The following is a 12,510-nucleotide window of genomic DNA, read 5'->3' as shown; positions in this document are numbered from 1 at the left end:
ATACAACTTAGTTTGGTTTGGGCGTCGGCACCTCCTTTTTTCACCAAAAAATAAATATTGAATTATTTAATATTTATTTTTGCAAGTGAAATACAGAAGGGCTTTATTGGTACCTAAATGTGGATCAAGTTTACCCAACTTAAAAACATTTCGTGGGTTGAACTTACAATTGAGGGGCATATTGGGAAGTCTGCCGATGCAAATTTTGAGTGCACGTAACAGGATCCTCTCGAGATAATTTTGGTGAGAATTTTGAGACTTCATGAATAGTGTATGTTAATTGTATATTGTACGGTCAGTTTTTATCAAGTACTATTTGTATTTAATTTTAAATAAAAGTATTTAAAATAATATCTGATCGTACGATGTATGATAAACGGTCATAATTTACAGATCTCGGATCCTTACAAAGAGTAACCAACGACAGCGAGGATCCGGATTCCCCAAAAACAAACAGCAATTACACCATCGCGGGGCCTCGTTGGATTTTACCGGTACTCTGTAATTTAAAAGCCACAAAATAACCACCCGATTATTTCTCTCTCTCTCTCTCTCTCTCTCTCTCTCTCTCGCGTCTGGCGACGCACGCCGAGATCTGAAAATCCTTTCCTTTCCTTTCTCTTCAACTTTCTACTCAAAGGTCCTTCTTCTTTTTTCCTTAATCTTCTTGCATTCCTCCAAAATTTGACTTCAATTTCTCCGATTCGCTCTGATTCAGTCGCAATTTTGTTTTTCCAATCTCCTCGCGCATTTCCGAATTTTCAGATTCGTCATGGATTTCATGAAGGTCTTCGATCAGACGGTCCGAGAAATGTCAGTTTTTATTGCGATTTTACGCAATTTTTCCGTTTTAATTTGATATTGTTTGCAATTGAATTGACATTTTGTTTGCTTAATCTTGATGTGCAGAAAGAGGGAGGTGAATCTGAAGGTTCTGAAGGTTCCGGAGATGGAACAAAAGGTAATTTACTGTTAATTCGACGAAATTTACTTTTTTCATAGGAATTTCTTATCGTGTAACGAAAATTATAGATCTGAACTCGAATTGTTGTATTCATGGTGGATACAAACACCAAAATTTATTATTTAATTTTCGTCCTCAATAGTTATTGTAGCATTGCAGACTTAGATTCTATCCTTGTAGGTGCATTTGAGCTGATATTGTAGCTATACTTTTAAGTCGTTTAGCTTTGAGAGGTCACATCAACAAGTTTTCTCCAATCACGAAATTCCTGCATTGATTTGCTTTATCTATCGTCTATTTTTCGCATATACTAGATCAACTGGCTGACATGAATTTGTTTAATCTCGTTTTGGGAGCTGAACTCTGGATAATTATGATTTACTTTAGCTATGTCCAGTTCAAGATTTTTTTAAGCTTAACGAATTCATTTCATTGCTGTTATACAACAGGTGTTGGATGCCACGGATAATGAACCTTGGGGTCCTCATGGCTCTGCTTTGGCAGAGATTGCACAGGCCACTAAAAAATTGTGAGTCTCAACTGCATTACTGTTAAGGATTCGTGTTAAAATCTTTTTTATAGTACAAATTTCCGGAATCTTGAAGGGACATGTACTTACACAGACTTGCTGATTTTTGTTATCTTTTAGTTCGGAATGTCAGATGGTAATGAATGTCTTATGGACAAGACTGAGTGAGACGGGAAAAGACTGGCGCCATGTTTATAAGGTAGAATTTTATTGGACTGTGCAAATATGGTGCTTATAGAGATGCATATATACTAAATTTTGACATCGTTGAGTCATGTGCCTTTTTAACCCTTCGCTATCTGAAACCACTTTTGTATCAGGCATTGGCTGTTATAGAATATTTGGTGTCACATGGATCTGAACGTGCTGTTGACGACATTATAGAACATACTTTCCAAATCTCAGTAAGGGCTTTTTTTTATATGTTCTGAACCCTTTTTTTTTTTTTTTTTTTTTTTTTTGGTATATCAAGTTGAGAATAAGGTTGAATATGCTCAAATATTCTGTTTCTCCTTTGGTTTTCTTTCTGTTGAAGTCACTCTCAAGCTTTGAATATGTTGAGCCAAGTGGGAAAGATAATGGTATAAATGTGAGGAAGAAGGTGGAAACTATAGTGGCCCTTCTGAATAATAAAGATAAAATACAAGAAGTTAGAAACAAAGCTGCTGCAAATCGTGACAAGTAAGCTTATTTTCAGGCGACTAGCTTTTCAAGTTTACTTCAACTTCTCTGAAATCTTTTGATTAGATTTTATCTTATAAAGTATTAGCACGTTGCCAACTTTAGGTACTTTGGACTTTCATCTACTGGGATAACATATAAGGCAGGTTCAGCGACTTCATCCTCGTATAGTAATAGCAGCTATCAGAGTAGCGACCGATATGGAGGTGTAGGTGGTACAGGAGCTGGTGATAGTTTCAGGGATAGCTACAAAGACAGACATGAAGAAGACAAGACTGAGAAGTTCAGCTCTGGCAGATCACGCCGTGGAGTTACAAGTGAGAACCGAGAGAGCTCTTCAAAGAAGGGCTCAACACGAAGCAGGTATTTGATTTTTACAGTTCGTGAGAGGTTGCAACCTTAAGCTATCGTGCCTTTAGACTGAGATACTTTGGATAACACTGAAAAAGGTTCTTCTGAGACTCAGAACTGCAATGCGTTGGAGTATTGATGGTTTCTGTCAGTAATAGCTAATTTTGTCTGCAGCTTTCTTTCTCACAGATGTACACGCACTCACACACATCCTGCCCTCTGCACACAGAGAGACCGAAGCCCATACATATTGTCCTAATAATTTTTCTGCTATGTGATCGTGTCTGGATTAATCTTAAAATGTTTATCATGCAGGAAGGGTCAGGATGATATATCATCTACTGTGTCAAAGTCATCAAACAAATCAAACGAAGCTGATGCATACAGTTCAATTCATACTCAAAGCGCAAGTATTCCTGATGATGATGATGATGATTTTGATCCACGAGGGACTTCTACTACTAGTAAGTACATATGAACGCTGATGCAATCGGCAGCTTAATGCAAAACTAAAAGGAAGCCTTGTGGGAAGACATTGGCATATGGTGTTTAGTTGCAATCAATTCCATGCCATTTGGCCTGTCAAGATTGTCTGATTTGTTAAACACAGTGATCTTTTGAAGGCTGCTTGTGCCATGGAACACAGTACATCGTTTGTTGAGTTCTACGTTATTTGTTCAAACATATACGCTTTATATGAATATCACTCTACTTTTGGTTGACGTAAAGTTTCCTGCTTTTTATTCCAATACATTTAACAGAATAAGTATGTAGTGTGTGTTTTTTTAATAATATGAATGATTTCTTTGATTTAATTTAACATTTCTGTATACTATATTATTTTCAATAGAGGCTGCTGTTGGAAGCTCAAACCAAGTGGATCTGTTTGGACAAAATTTGATGGATGACTTCATAGATGCTCCAGCATCTGTTCCTGAAGAAAAGGCTGGCATGAACAGCAGTTCAGCGGATGTTGATCTGTTTGCAGATGCAGATTTTGTGTCAGCACCACCCCAGGCAGCAACTGGAGTATTTGCAGACTCGACCTTTGTATCAGCACCACCCAAGGCAGCAACTGGAGTGAGTTCTCAGGTCAGGCATTCCTATGTTTCAAAGGTGATGTTTGGGTTAAAATTTCAAACACAAAGAGGGTATAAGTTAAATTGCACCCATCTATATATGCAATTTTTGCAGAAGTTTGCTTAAGCATGTGAAATGTTTTGATTTATGATTTTGTAGTTCTTACAAGGAACTGATTTTAGGGACTTCCTTTAAGTGTTTTTTAATTCCTCAAACGGGTCTGAAGTTCGTTGCTAACAGACTTCTTCTGCAACTAATTTATACAGAATGGCGTTGATCTATTTGCTTCTCAACCAACCATTTCTCCACCAGCCTCTTCAACAGTTGATCTTTTTGCCACTCCTGATCCAGTTATCCAGCCAGAAACCAAGTCTACAAATGCTGCACCAACAAACACCAACATTGTTGATCCCTTTGCCACTGTTCCTCTTAACAATTTTGATGGATCTGATATAATGGGGGCGTTCGCCTCACATTCTGATTCAGCAGCTTCAGAACCTTCCCAAAGTTCTGTCAATGATGGCAGCCACAATAATTTGGGGAAACAATCTTTAGCAGATTCGAAGACTCCACCCAAGAAGGATTTCCAAGTGAAATCTGGCATTTGGGCCGATTCACTTAGCCGTGGACTGATTGATCTCAATATATCTGCTCGTAAGTATATCCATGTCAACTAGCATACTTCCTTCCATAGCATAATTTATTGGTTTGCACATGAAATAAAATTTGCTTAATGTTCAAGGTGTGAGTTGAGAATTGAGATTCAGAAAACTTGCCGTTGTGGTTTATCTAAAAATGTGATAAATGTCTGGATTGTGTTAGGATTAAGGTTCTCTGTAATCATGATACATAGCCAGGGATTATTGATTTGAGTCTATTTCATTTTCGGTTAGTGGATTGACTGGGTAAACTTTTGGAGTGGGTTTCTCGTTGAAGTGACGAGTTTATATCTTTGTTAGTGCTTGCTTAGGAAAATGCCTGTTGTGTTTCGTAAGTATTATGTATAATAATTTGGGATAGTGGTGCACATCTCTGGTTCCTTAGTAATTGTGTGCGCAAATTTTGCGTTTTTGCACATCAAATACATGTTTAGTTTGGTTTTTATGTAATTGCTTATTCACTTCATGTACTTGCAGCCAAGAAGGTGAATCTGGCGGATGTGGGGATTGTGGGTGGCTTAACTGATGGAACAGACGAAAGGGAGAAAGGGCCCCCAACTTCGTACTACATGGGAAGAGCAATGGGTTCGGGGACAGGTCTTGGGAAATCAGGGTTCCCATCTTCACAAGGAATAGGTGACGACGACCTCTTCTCAAGTCTCAGCGGCGGCAACCAGCAATACCAGTACGGTGGATTCCAAAAGTAATTTTGTTATTTTCCGCCATTTTTCGTGTCTGCATATTCTTTAACCCTGCTCGGCCAAAATATTGGAAGTCGTATGTTTTGCTGTGCTTGTTTTGTTCGTAATCATCGGTGGGAATATTGTGATTCGAGGAATGCATTGATCCTCAGTCGAGATGGTTTCGACGCTTTTTAATATAAATTCCAGTGGATACTCGCCCTTGACATCGAGCCTATGTTTAAGTGTAGTTTTACGTGTAACGAATAAAGTTGGTCACACCTCAAATCAATCTTCTGTTCGGCCCTGGCATGCCGAACTCCATTGTAATCTTCTGCTGCGCCTCCTTTGCTGGATTGCGCACTCTCTTATCAACGACAAATTTATTACGAATGATCAAAATGATTTACTGTGGATAAACTCATAAACCACTTCTAGAACTAATGTGAGGAGTTAATAAAACCTCAGAGCCCGAATTATTAGATAATTATAATTTTTATTTTAAAGAAAGGGTTGAAGAGGACATCATCACACATGTTTTTTGTTATGTTTTTGTTGTTGTTTCTAGTAGTACTGCACGTCCATCATCCTCCCCCTTACCATGGCTTCTGCTTTCCTCACCTGCGTCACTGGTCCTATGATAAACACCTACATTCAGATAAAACCCCCCCCACAAACTTGGATTAGTTCCATGCGAATACTTCGAAAAACTGTTATATCATGTAGATTCGATGGACTGGATTGACCTTATGCGGCGGACCCTTGTTGCCTCCCATGAAAATTTCCGCACTGTCATATCCATAACAGTAAAATAATAATTAGGCGGCGATAGAGAGAACAGCGAGAAAACAGATGGAGGTACACAGAGGAAGTGGGAGAATTGTACTTGCAAGACTCTTTTATTGCCAAGATGGAAGCTCCTCTTCTCCCGATAACACGGCCCATCTTTCCCGGAGGAACATCAAGGACTGAAAGGATTTCTTCCTCCGGAGCATTACCCTCCACTTTTAGGTTATCTGCTAGGAGAAATAACATCCGATTTAATTACACTCTGTACACAAACTACGGAGGATTCTTATCTGTTAAAAATTAACATTACGAACACTGATTGATGGATGACATGCACATAAACTTTAGTGGCAGAATTAATTGGATTTGAATAATGCAATACATAATAGCTTTAAGCCTTTAAGCTTGTATATAATTCAGCTTCCGAGAACCTAGGTTATATGCATGCAGAATGTTTCATCTCGTTTTGAAGTCTTCAGTATTACTTGTGTGGCATACATATTGAAAAAGATTCAAGACCTGGAATAGGGGGTAGACATGGCCAGTCTGCAAAATTATTATCGCTGATGCAAAAACAGCGGCAATAGAGCGCACCACGAATTGCAAGATACCATAATGACTGTTGATTCAATTTCTCCATCATCTTGTAATAGATATGCAGAAGAAAGCGGACATCATCTGCAGCTGCACGGACCATCTGTTCAGATAAAGGTCTGTATGTCCAAAAGTTGGGATCCTGTACATATATTAAATACATGTCATCGACAGAAGACCCTAGTTCAAAATGATGTAATATGACTATAAGATATAAAGTGTATATGATTCAACATCAAACTATGCAAATTTAAGTTATGGTCAATGCTCTGTTGTTGATAATCTAAGTGCAAACCACTTCTTTCGAAACCTTTTTCATCAGGCTGTAATCTCATAATCATTTTCCCTGTCTACCATCACACCGACTTAACCTTCAATGTATTTTATATGGAAAATCAAGACAGGGAGAAAAAGATAATAAATGGAATCCAGAACAATTGTTATGAAGTTGAAACTAACCTGCCTAAGGAGGAAACGAACTTCTTCCTTCTCAAGATAAGATATTCCTGCAATCAGACTATTAAAGTGAAAACTGAAGCCATCGTGTGAAGATCAAAGCCTAAGAATCCAATTCATCATGTCCCCATGTCTAATTTTGTCATCCCGAAAACTTTTGAATGTAATTGGATAACATGAAATACTTGGGTGTGGTACTTGATGAATGAACTTTCAAACAAATTATTCTTATGATCAATTTGAAACTCTTAGAAAACAAAAGCATAAGCTATTTTCATCAAATCAATGTAATCCGAAAGTATATGGAAATATGATAAAAAACAGAAACTTCAATGGATACCACAAAATATATAATACCACAATAGCGTGGATCAGCAAGGAGGCCAACGAATGATATATAATCAACTAGCACTCTTTTCTGTCCTTCTTGCTCCTCTATCAGTGAATAGGCAATCTGAAAGCCAAAAATTATATTATTTTTCAATCTACCATCATGCCTAACAAACAAATATAGATAGCTGGAGAGATCCAATTAAGAATCATATCGATCATTAGATTGTACCAAAGATAAACCATATGTTTATAAAAGTTAAAGGTCGACTAGGCACAGGAGTAGGAGTCGATGAAGCACTACTATCAGGCCAACCTTCAATACAAGTGGTTTCGAAGAATTATCAAGACCACAAAAGCAAGCCACATATCAGAAAAGGTTAGATTCAAACGAGAACACATAGAGATGTATTTGTAAGTGATGTCAGTGCCATTCTAAGCCAGCCCACTATGGACAGGTCCTCAAACTAAATTTCAATTTAGTCCCCGTAGATTAAACTTCTCTCCGTCTAAGGACAGATAAGGATTCTTTTTATGTTAGATTTCACATCGAAAAATACGTAGAAATTTCTGACAAGTGATAAAGGATGCTCACCTGGGTATCTACAACATTGTTCAACTTGATGCCAAACTGAAAGTACAAGGCCTGTAAAAATAAAACAAAAATCAATACCAGCAATAAAATGTCTTGTTACAAAAAGGTACAAGCTGGGATGCAAATAAAACTTATCAGAGACCTCACTATCTCGTTTGCAGTCATGAAAGATATATAGCATTTGGGAATGCAAGCTGGCAGAAACAAACACTTCCAGTATATTAAAATAGCAGAAAATTACATACAAGAGATTGCCTTCATTATATACTTCCGATAAACAAAAAATACATGTAAATCCAAGAAATCTAATCAGAAAGCGAAAGGACAACCAATTTGGGAAGCAATGACTCTTAGTTTTTTTATTTACTTACTTTTTTGAAGTAGGCTATTAGCAAAAAAGCTTCAAAGCGCTTCGCAGTCATATAAACATATTCTGGAGAAGCACGTGCTACGTGCTTTTCCAGATAACTTCCAATTGTTTTTTTTCAGCAAGCATTTGGAATTTTAATAAAATTTCAACTTGCTTCTAATGAAAGCACTTCAAGTGTCAACGTATAGAAGCAAAAGCGGTTCCTACAGAAGCATTTCCAAACGGGCCCTATATGCCTTGCTTAGATTAGACAAACAACTAATAAATGAGGTTGGTTGGACCCAAAGTCGAAGCTGATACAAAATCCATAAAATTACAGAGAAAATATCAATTTGACATACCTGCATAATACAGAGAGTTCCATGGCGACAGAGGTCAACTCCCTCGCAATCGAAACCAATGATCAATGGCCTTTCAGCTGATGGCTCCAAGAACTCAGCAGGCAGCTGAGATGCATGAGTAACTATATGAATAGGAGCCATTGGCAACTGGGTTTCATGATTTAGGGGTTTTTCACCTGCAGTCCACCCAAAAAACAGCTAACTTTCACATGAAATTAAACAAAAAGAAATCAAATTTAGTTCAAATTCATAAAACCCACTTCACAAATATTCGGGGCAACACAGATATTGAAGACAATCATCCAAAGATTCAACATTTTGCATATATTTTTGCTTTCCCGCATTTTCCCAGCAAACAAACAGACCAAAATCGAAAGAAAAAAAAAACAAAAAAATTAAAGGTGCACCCAAGCTTGTAATAAAAATTGAAAAATGGGAATTGGGGAAATTGGGGAAATTGGATTGGATTGGACTGGAGAAGACTGACCTGGGTCAGGCGAGAGAGGAAGGTGAGACTCAAGGGGAGGAGGTAAAGAGGCCATGCGATCGGACCATCCACGCAATCTTTAATTTTGCCTCCGAAACCAACTAAACTCTATTCTCTCCCACTTCACCAAATTATATTAAGCCCCCAATTTCATTATTTTTTACGCTTTTCTTCAGCGGCGGTGGAAAGCCGACAACCCGTTGGGTAATCCGACCCGTTCTCTTTAGATGAATAAAGTCCTTAAGATATCTCTAACACTTGGGTTAAAATCTAAAAATTTTAAACTAACACAATCATTTTTTAATGGTTGGCCTAAAATATGTTTAGGTTAAAACATATAATATGGGCAAATTTAACCCAGAATTCCATCAAGGGTTAAAGGGCTGGCCCACCTTATGTGCATGGACGTGCATGGAAAGGTGGAGATCATAACAAGGCGATATATCTAGGCCTGGCATTTTGGACCCAATCCGTTAACCTGACCCGACCCAACCCATTAATATTTGTATTTGGGTGAATGCTTAACGGGACGGGTCGCTAACGGGTGAACCCGTTAACAACCCGTTAAATAACGGGTCACTTTGGGTCAACCCGTTAGACCCGTTAGGACCCGTTAACACCCGTTAGCACCCGTTAGTTGAGAATATTTTAGTAATTTTAGTAAAGTCTTAATAACAAAAAATAAACTTTATGCAAAAAAATAATAATAATAATTGTTAACGGGTGAAACGGGTGACTCGTTAGCTTAACGGGTCGGGTTCGGGTGACCCGTTTGCTTAACGGGTTGGGTTCGGATGACCCGTTAACTTAACGGGTCGGGTTGAACCGGACCCAAACCCAATAAACCCGACCCGTTTACAGGTCTAGATATATCAACATGTGAGAAGCGTGAGGGCTGATAGGATGTGAGATTTGTCGAGAATGTCTGCCACACAAAATGAGCCCAACAACACTTTTTTTTTAGACAGTTTTAATTATGAGACTGTTGGTTGATCTAATGGTTCAAATTCAAACATATTTAATTTTAAAATTTTAAATAAATTAAATTAAATGGCTAATATATAATATGATCAAATATAAAAAATTTAATGTTTCAAAATTAAATTCAATAGCTAAAACAATAAAAAAAAAAATTTAAATCAAAAGGTCACCCATAAACTTTATAAATACATGTTTCATGGGATTGGTTTAGTGAACTTTTAACTTTTATTAGAATCTAAATATTTTAAAGTTAAAATGTTCATAAAATTAAATTATGATAATCTACATAAATTTTTTTTTTGAAAAAAGTTATTGAAAAAAAAATTTAGCCTAAATTCATTTTAATAATCTTAGACTAAATTTTTTATATATTATAAAAGTATACCAAAGCTCGTCTGTTCTTTCGGATTTTACTTGAAATAATTATAATCAGGGTGGCAACTATACGGATCATTTTCGATTATGAAGAGTTTGATATAAATTTATCTACTATATATTCAAAATATATTAAAAGGTTATTTTTTATTTTTTGGCAAAATATTAAAAGGTTATTGATTTTTTTTTTATTCTTTTGAGATTTAAAGACAATTAATATGAAACAGAGCAATTCACATTCTACTTTACAAGTGGCAGATTGCCATGGTGTTCAAGCCCTTATTTTTCAATTTTTCAAACCCTCCCCTCTCCCTTTAAATACAGAATATCATTTGCAATAAAAAATTATATAAACTAAATACAAGTTATCATTCATATGATTCTAATTTTATAGACCGGCCTAAAAAATGCTTACGTCTACCTCATCTCTCCAGTTACTCTTTGTTTGACCATATACGAACAATATATGAACAAGTAAATTGCAAGTTGAATACTCAAAATACATATTTTGTTCGCCTTGCTCCTCTATACTACGTAAATATACTGTATACCTCGATTCGAAAAATACTGTGCTTTTTAAAGTGGACCCCACGGCTCCCACCACAACTACAAGGTACTGGTGATATATTATTAGGAAAACTAATGAAAATAACTTGAAAATTTTGAATTTTAACGATAAGAACAATATAAATAGTAAAATGAATGGTAACATGATTGATTTTTTTAGTGTAAAAATATGCTTTTTCGTTAAAGTAAACAGTACTAAGAGTTTTTCGTTAAAGTTATCATTATTATTTTATTTTGGTCCAAAATTATGGTGACGTATATGATTTTGTGTTGTGACGATCCTGTGTCCACGAGTCCTCCCTCTCCATGTTATCTGATAAAGTTGGGTGTAAGTGGGACGTGACAACAGCAGATTTTACCCGAATCTTACTTTTGTGTGTTGCTTCTCAAGCTGTTCACCATTTAGGAAAGAGATCATTTTCGGACCATTTTCATTAAATTCATCATATCATCTAATTTAGATTTTTAAAATTTGATCAAACAGTTAAAATTATTATAATTTTTAAAAAATTTCGTATTTATAATCGTTGGATCAAATTTCAAAAGTCCGAATTAATTAATGGATGAATTTGGTGGAAGATCCGGATAGGATCCCTTTCCCACCATTTAGATCCCCCACTACATAAATTGTACACGTGGCAGCTACACGTCGGAACAAAAAGTGCAAACTTTGACTCGCATCTCTATTTTACCTTTAGCTTTCCCGCTTTTTAATATCATCACAAGTTTACCGAATTTATTTTTATTTTTTATAATAAACGATATTATTTACGTTAAAAAATAAGAGTTGAGTTTAATCTTATATTGCAGTAATAATGTGGTTCAAATTTGTTTTTTATGAGAATTGAATTTCTCACTTGTAAGTAAAGAAGAATACCATTAAATACTAAATGTCTACTGAATCACTTTTAAATTGACAAAATACTAATTAAAATACGAAAAGTGTTTTAGTGGTTTATAGCACTCAATTTTTAATTTTAATTCTTTTTAAACTAGGACCGTTTCCATCAAAAGTAACGTATAGCAAAAGTTATGCAGTTTAGTGGGTCTGAGACTTCAATTCTCCATCCTGTAATATGGCTTGTACAAGAAAAAAAATGTGAATTAACAAGTTGTTGAAATAAATCGAGTTTTTAAATCTATATTTATGAAAAAATTGTAGCTTAAATAGTTTATAATTTTTACTTTTTCTAGTAAGTCTTGTGATCTAGTTTCTCGTCTCTCTATTTCGCCTGCTCTCATATCGCTTTGTTTATAACGAAATAGAGGAATAATGATGAAAAATAGAATAAATTGATCTCAAGTTAAATAGGCCTTCATTGTCTTTGTAAACTCCAATTAAGTTTGGATAAAGTAGTTAAATTCATATAAAAATATATTATCTCCCACCCTAAGTAGCAGTATTTGATCCACTCGATCAATTAATTCAGGTTTTTAAAATTTAATCTGACAACTATAATCATTGAGTCTCTTTAAAAGTTATAATAACTTTTACCGTTAAATAAAATTTCAAAGGTCTGAATTAAGTAATTTGATGAATTTAGTGGAAGGGATTTGAATAATATCCCTTTCCATCTTTGAGAAGAAAAATAAAATAAATTACCAAAAGCCAAATGCAATATAGTAATAAAAGGAGCCAAATGCATTATAGTAATAAAAAGTGGAGGTTCTTCCTTCTAGC

The 12,510-nt window shown here is 35.7% G+C and overlaps 2 protein-coding genes across 6 annotated transcripts; one reads left to right on the top strand and one right to left on the bottom strand.

Moving 5' to 3' along the window:
• Positions 1-419: 419 nt before the first annotated feature.
• LOC103415403 (clathrin interactor EPSIN 1-like) lies at positions 420-5,171 on the top strand. Of its 4 annotated transcripts, none has more exons than XM_070814355.1 (12): positions 516-813; positions 910-961; positions 1,414-1,493; positions 1,614-1,692; positions 1,814-1,897; positions 2,029-2,174; positions 2,280-2,537; positions 2,841-2,989; positions 3,376-3,542; positions 3,594-3,617; positions 3,872-4,259; positions 4,742-5,171. In XM_070814355.1, exons 1-12 carry the CDS (start codon positions 773-775, stop codon positions 4,969-4,971), a joined length of 1,698 nt encoding a protein of 565 aa, XP_070670456.1. In that variant the 5' UTR covers positions 516-772; the 3' UTR covers positions 4,972-5,171. The 4 variants fall into 4 exon arrangements, with proteins under 4 accessions (XP_008351959.2, XP_008351958.2, XP_070670456.1 ...); XM_070814354.1 differs by having other exon boundaries at positions 3,594-3,641; XM_008353737.4 differs by having other exon boundaries at positions 420-813; positions 3,376-3,617.
• A 249-nt stretch (positions 5,172-5,420) lies between these two features.
• Positions 5,421-9,065, bottom strand: LOC103455843 (uncharacterized). 2 transcript variants are annotated; one of them, XM_008395447.4, is made up of 10 exons: positions 8,907-9,052; positions 8,420-8,595; positions 7,851-7,902; positions 7,709-7,759; positions 7,141-7,237; positions 6,787-6,833; positions 6,253-6,469; positions 5,831-5,960; positions 5,691-5,733; positions 5,421-5,592 (listed from the first exon to the last, which is right to left on the bottom strand). In XM_008395447.4, the coding sequence occupies exons 2-10, from the start codon at positions 8,440-8,442 to the stop codon at positions 5,509-5,511; spliced, it is 744 nt and encodes a 247-aa protein (XP_008393669.2). In that variant the 5' UTR covers positions 8,443-8,595; positions 8,907-9,052; the 3' UTR covers positions 5,421-5,508. The 2 variants fall into 2 exon arrangements, with proteins under 2 accessions (XP_008393669.2, XP_008393668.2); XM_008395446.4 differs by lacking the exon at positions 7,851-7,902 and having other exon boundaries at positions 8,907-9,065.
• Positions 9,066-12,510: the final 3,445 nt, after the last annotated feature.

This window comes from Malus domestica, chromosome 15 (assembly GCF_042453785.1).
Source record: "Malus domestica chromosome 15, GDT2T_hap1".
In the NCBI taxonomy this organism is placed as follows: Eukaryota; Viridiplantae; Streptophyta; class Magnoliopsida; order Rosales; family Rosaceae; genus Malus; species Malus domestica.
This window is presented reverse-complemented; position numbering and strand designations above follow the sequence as displayed.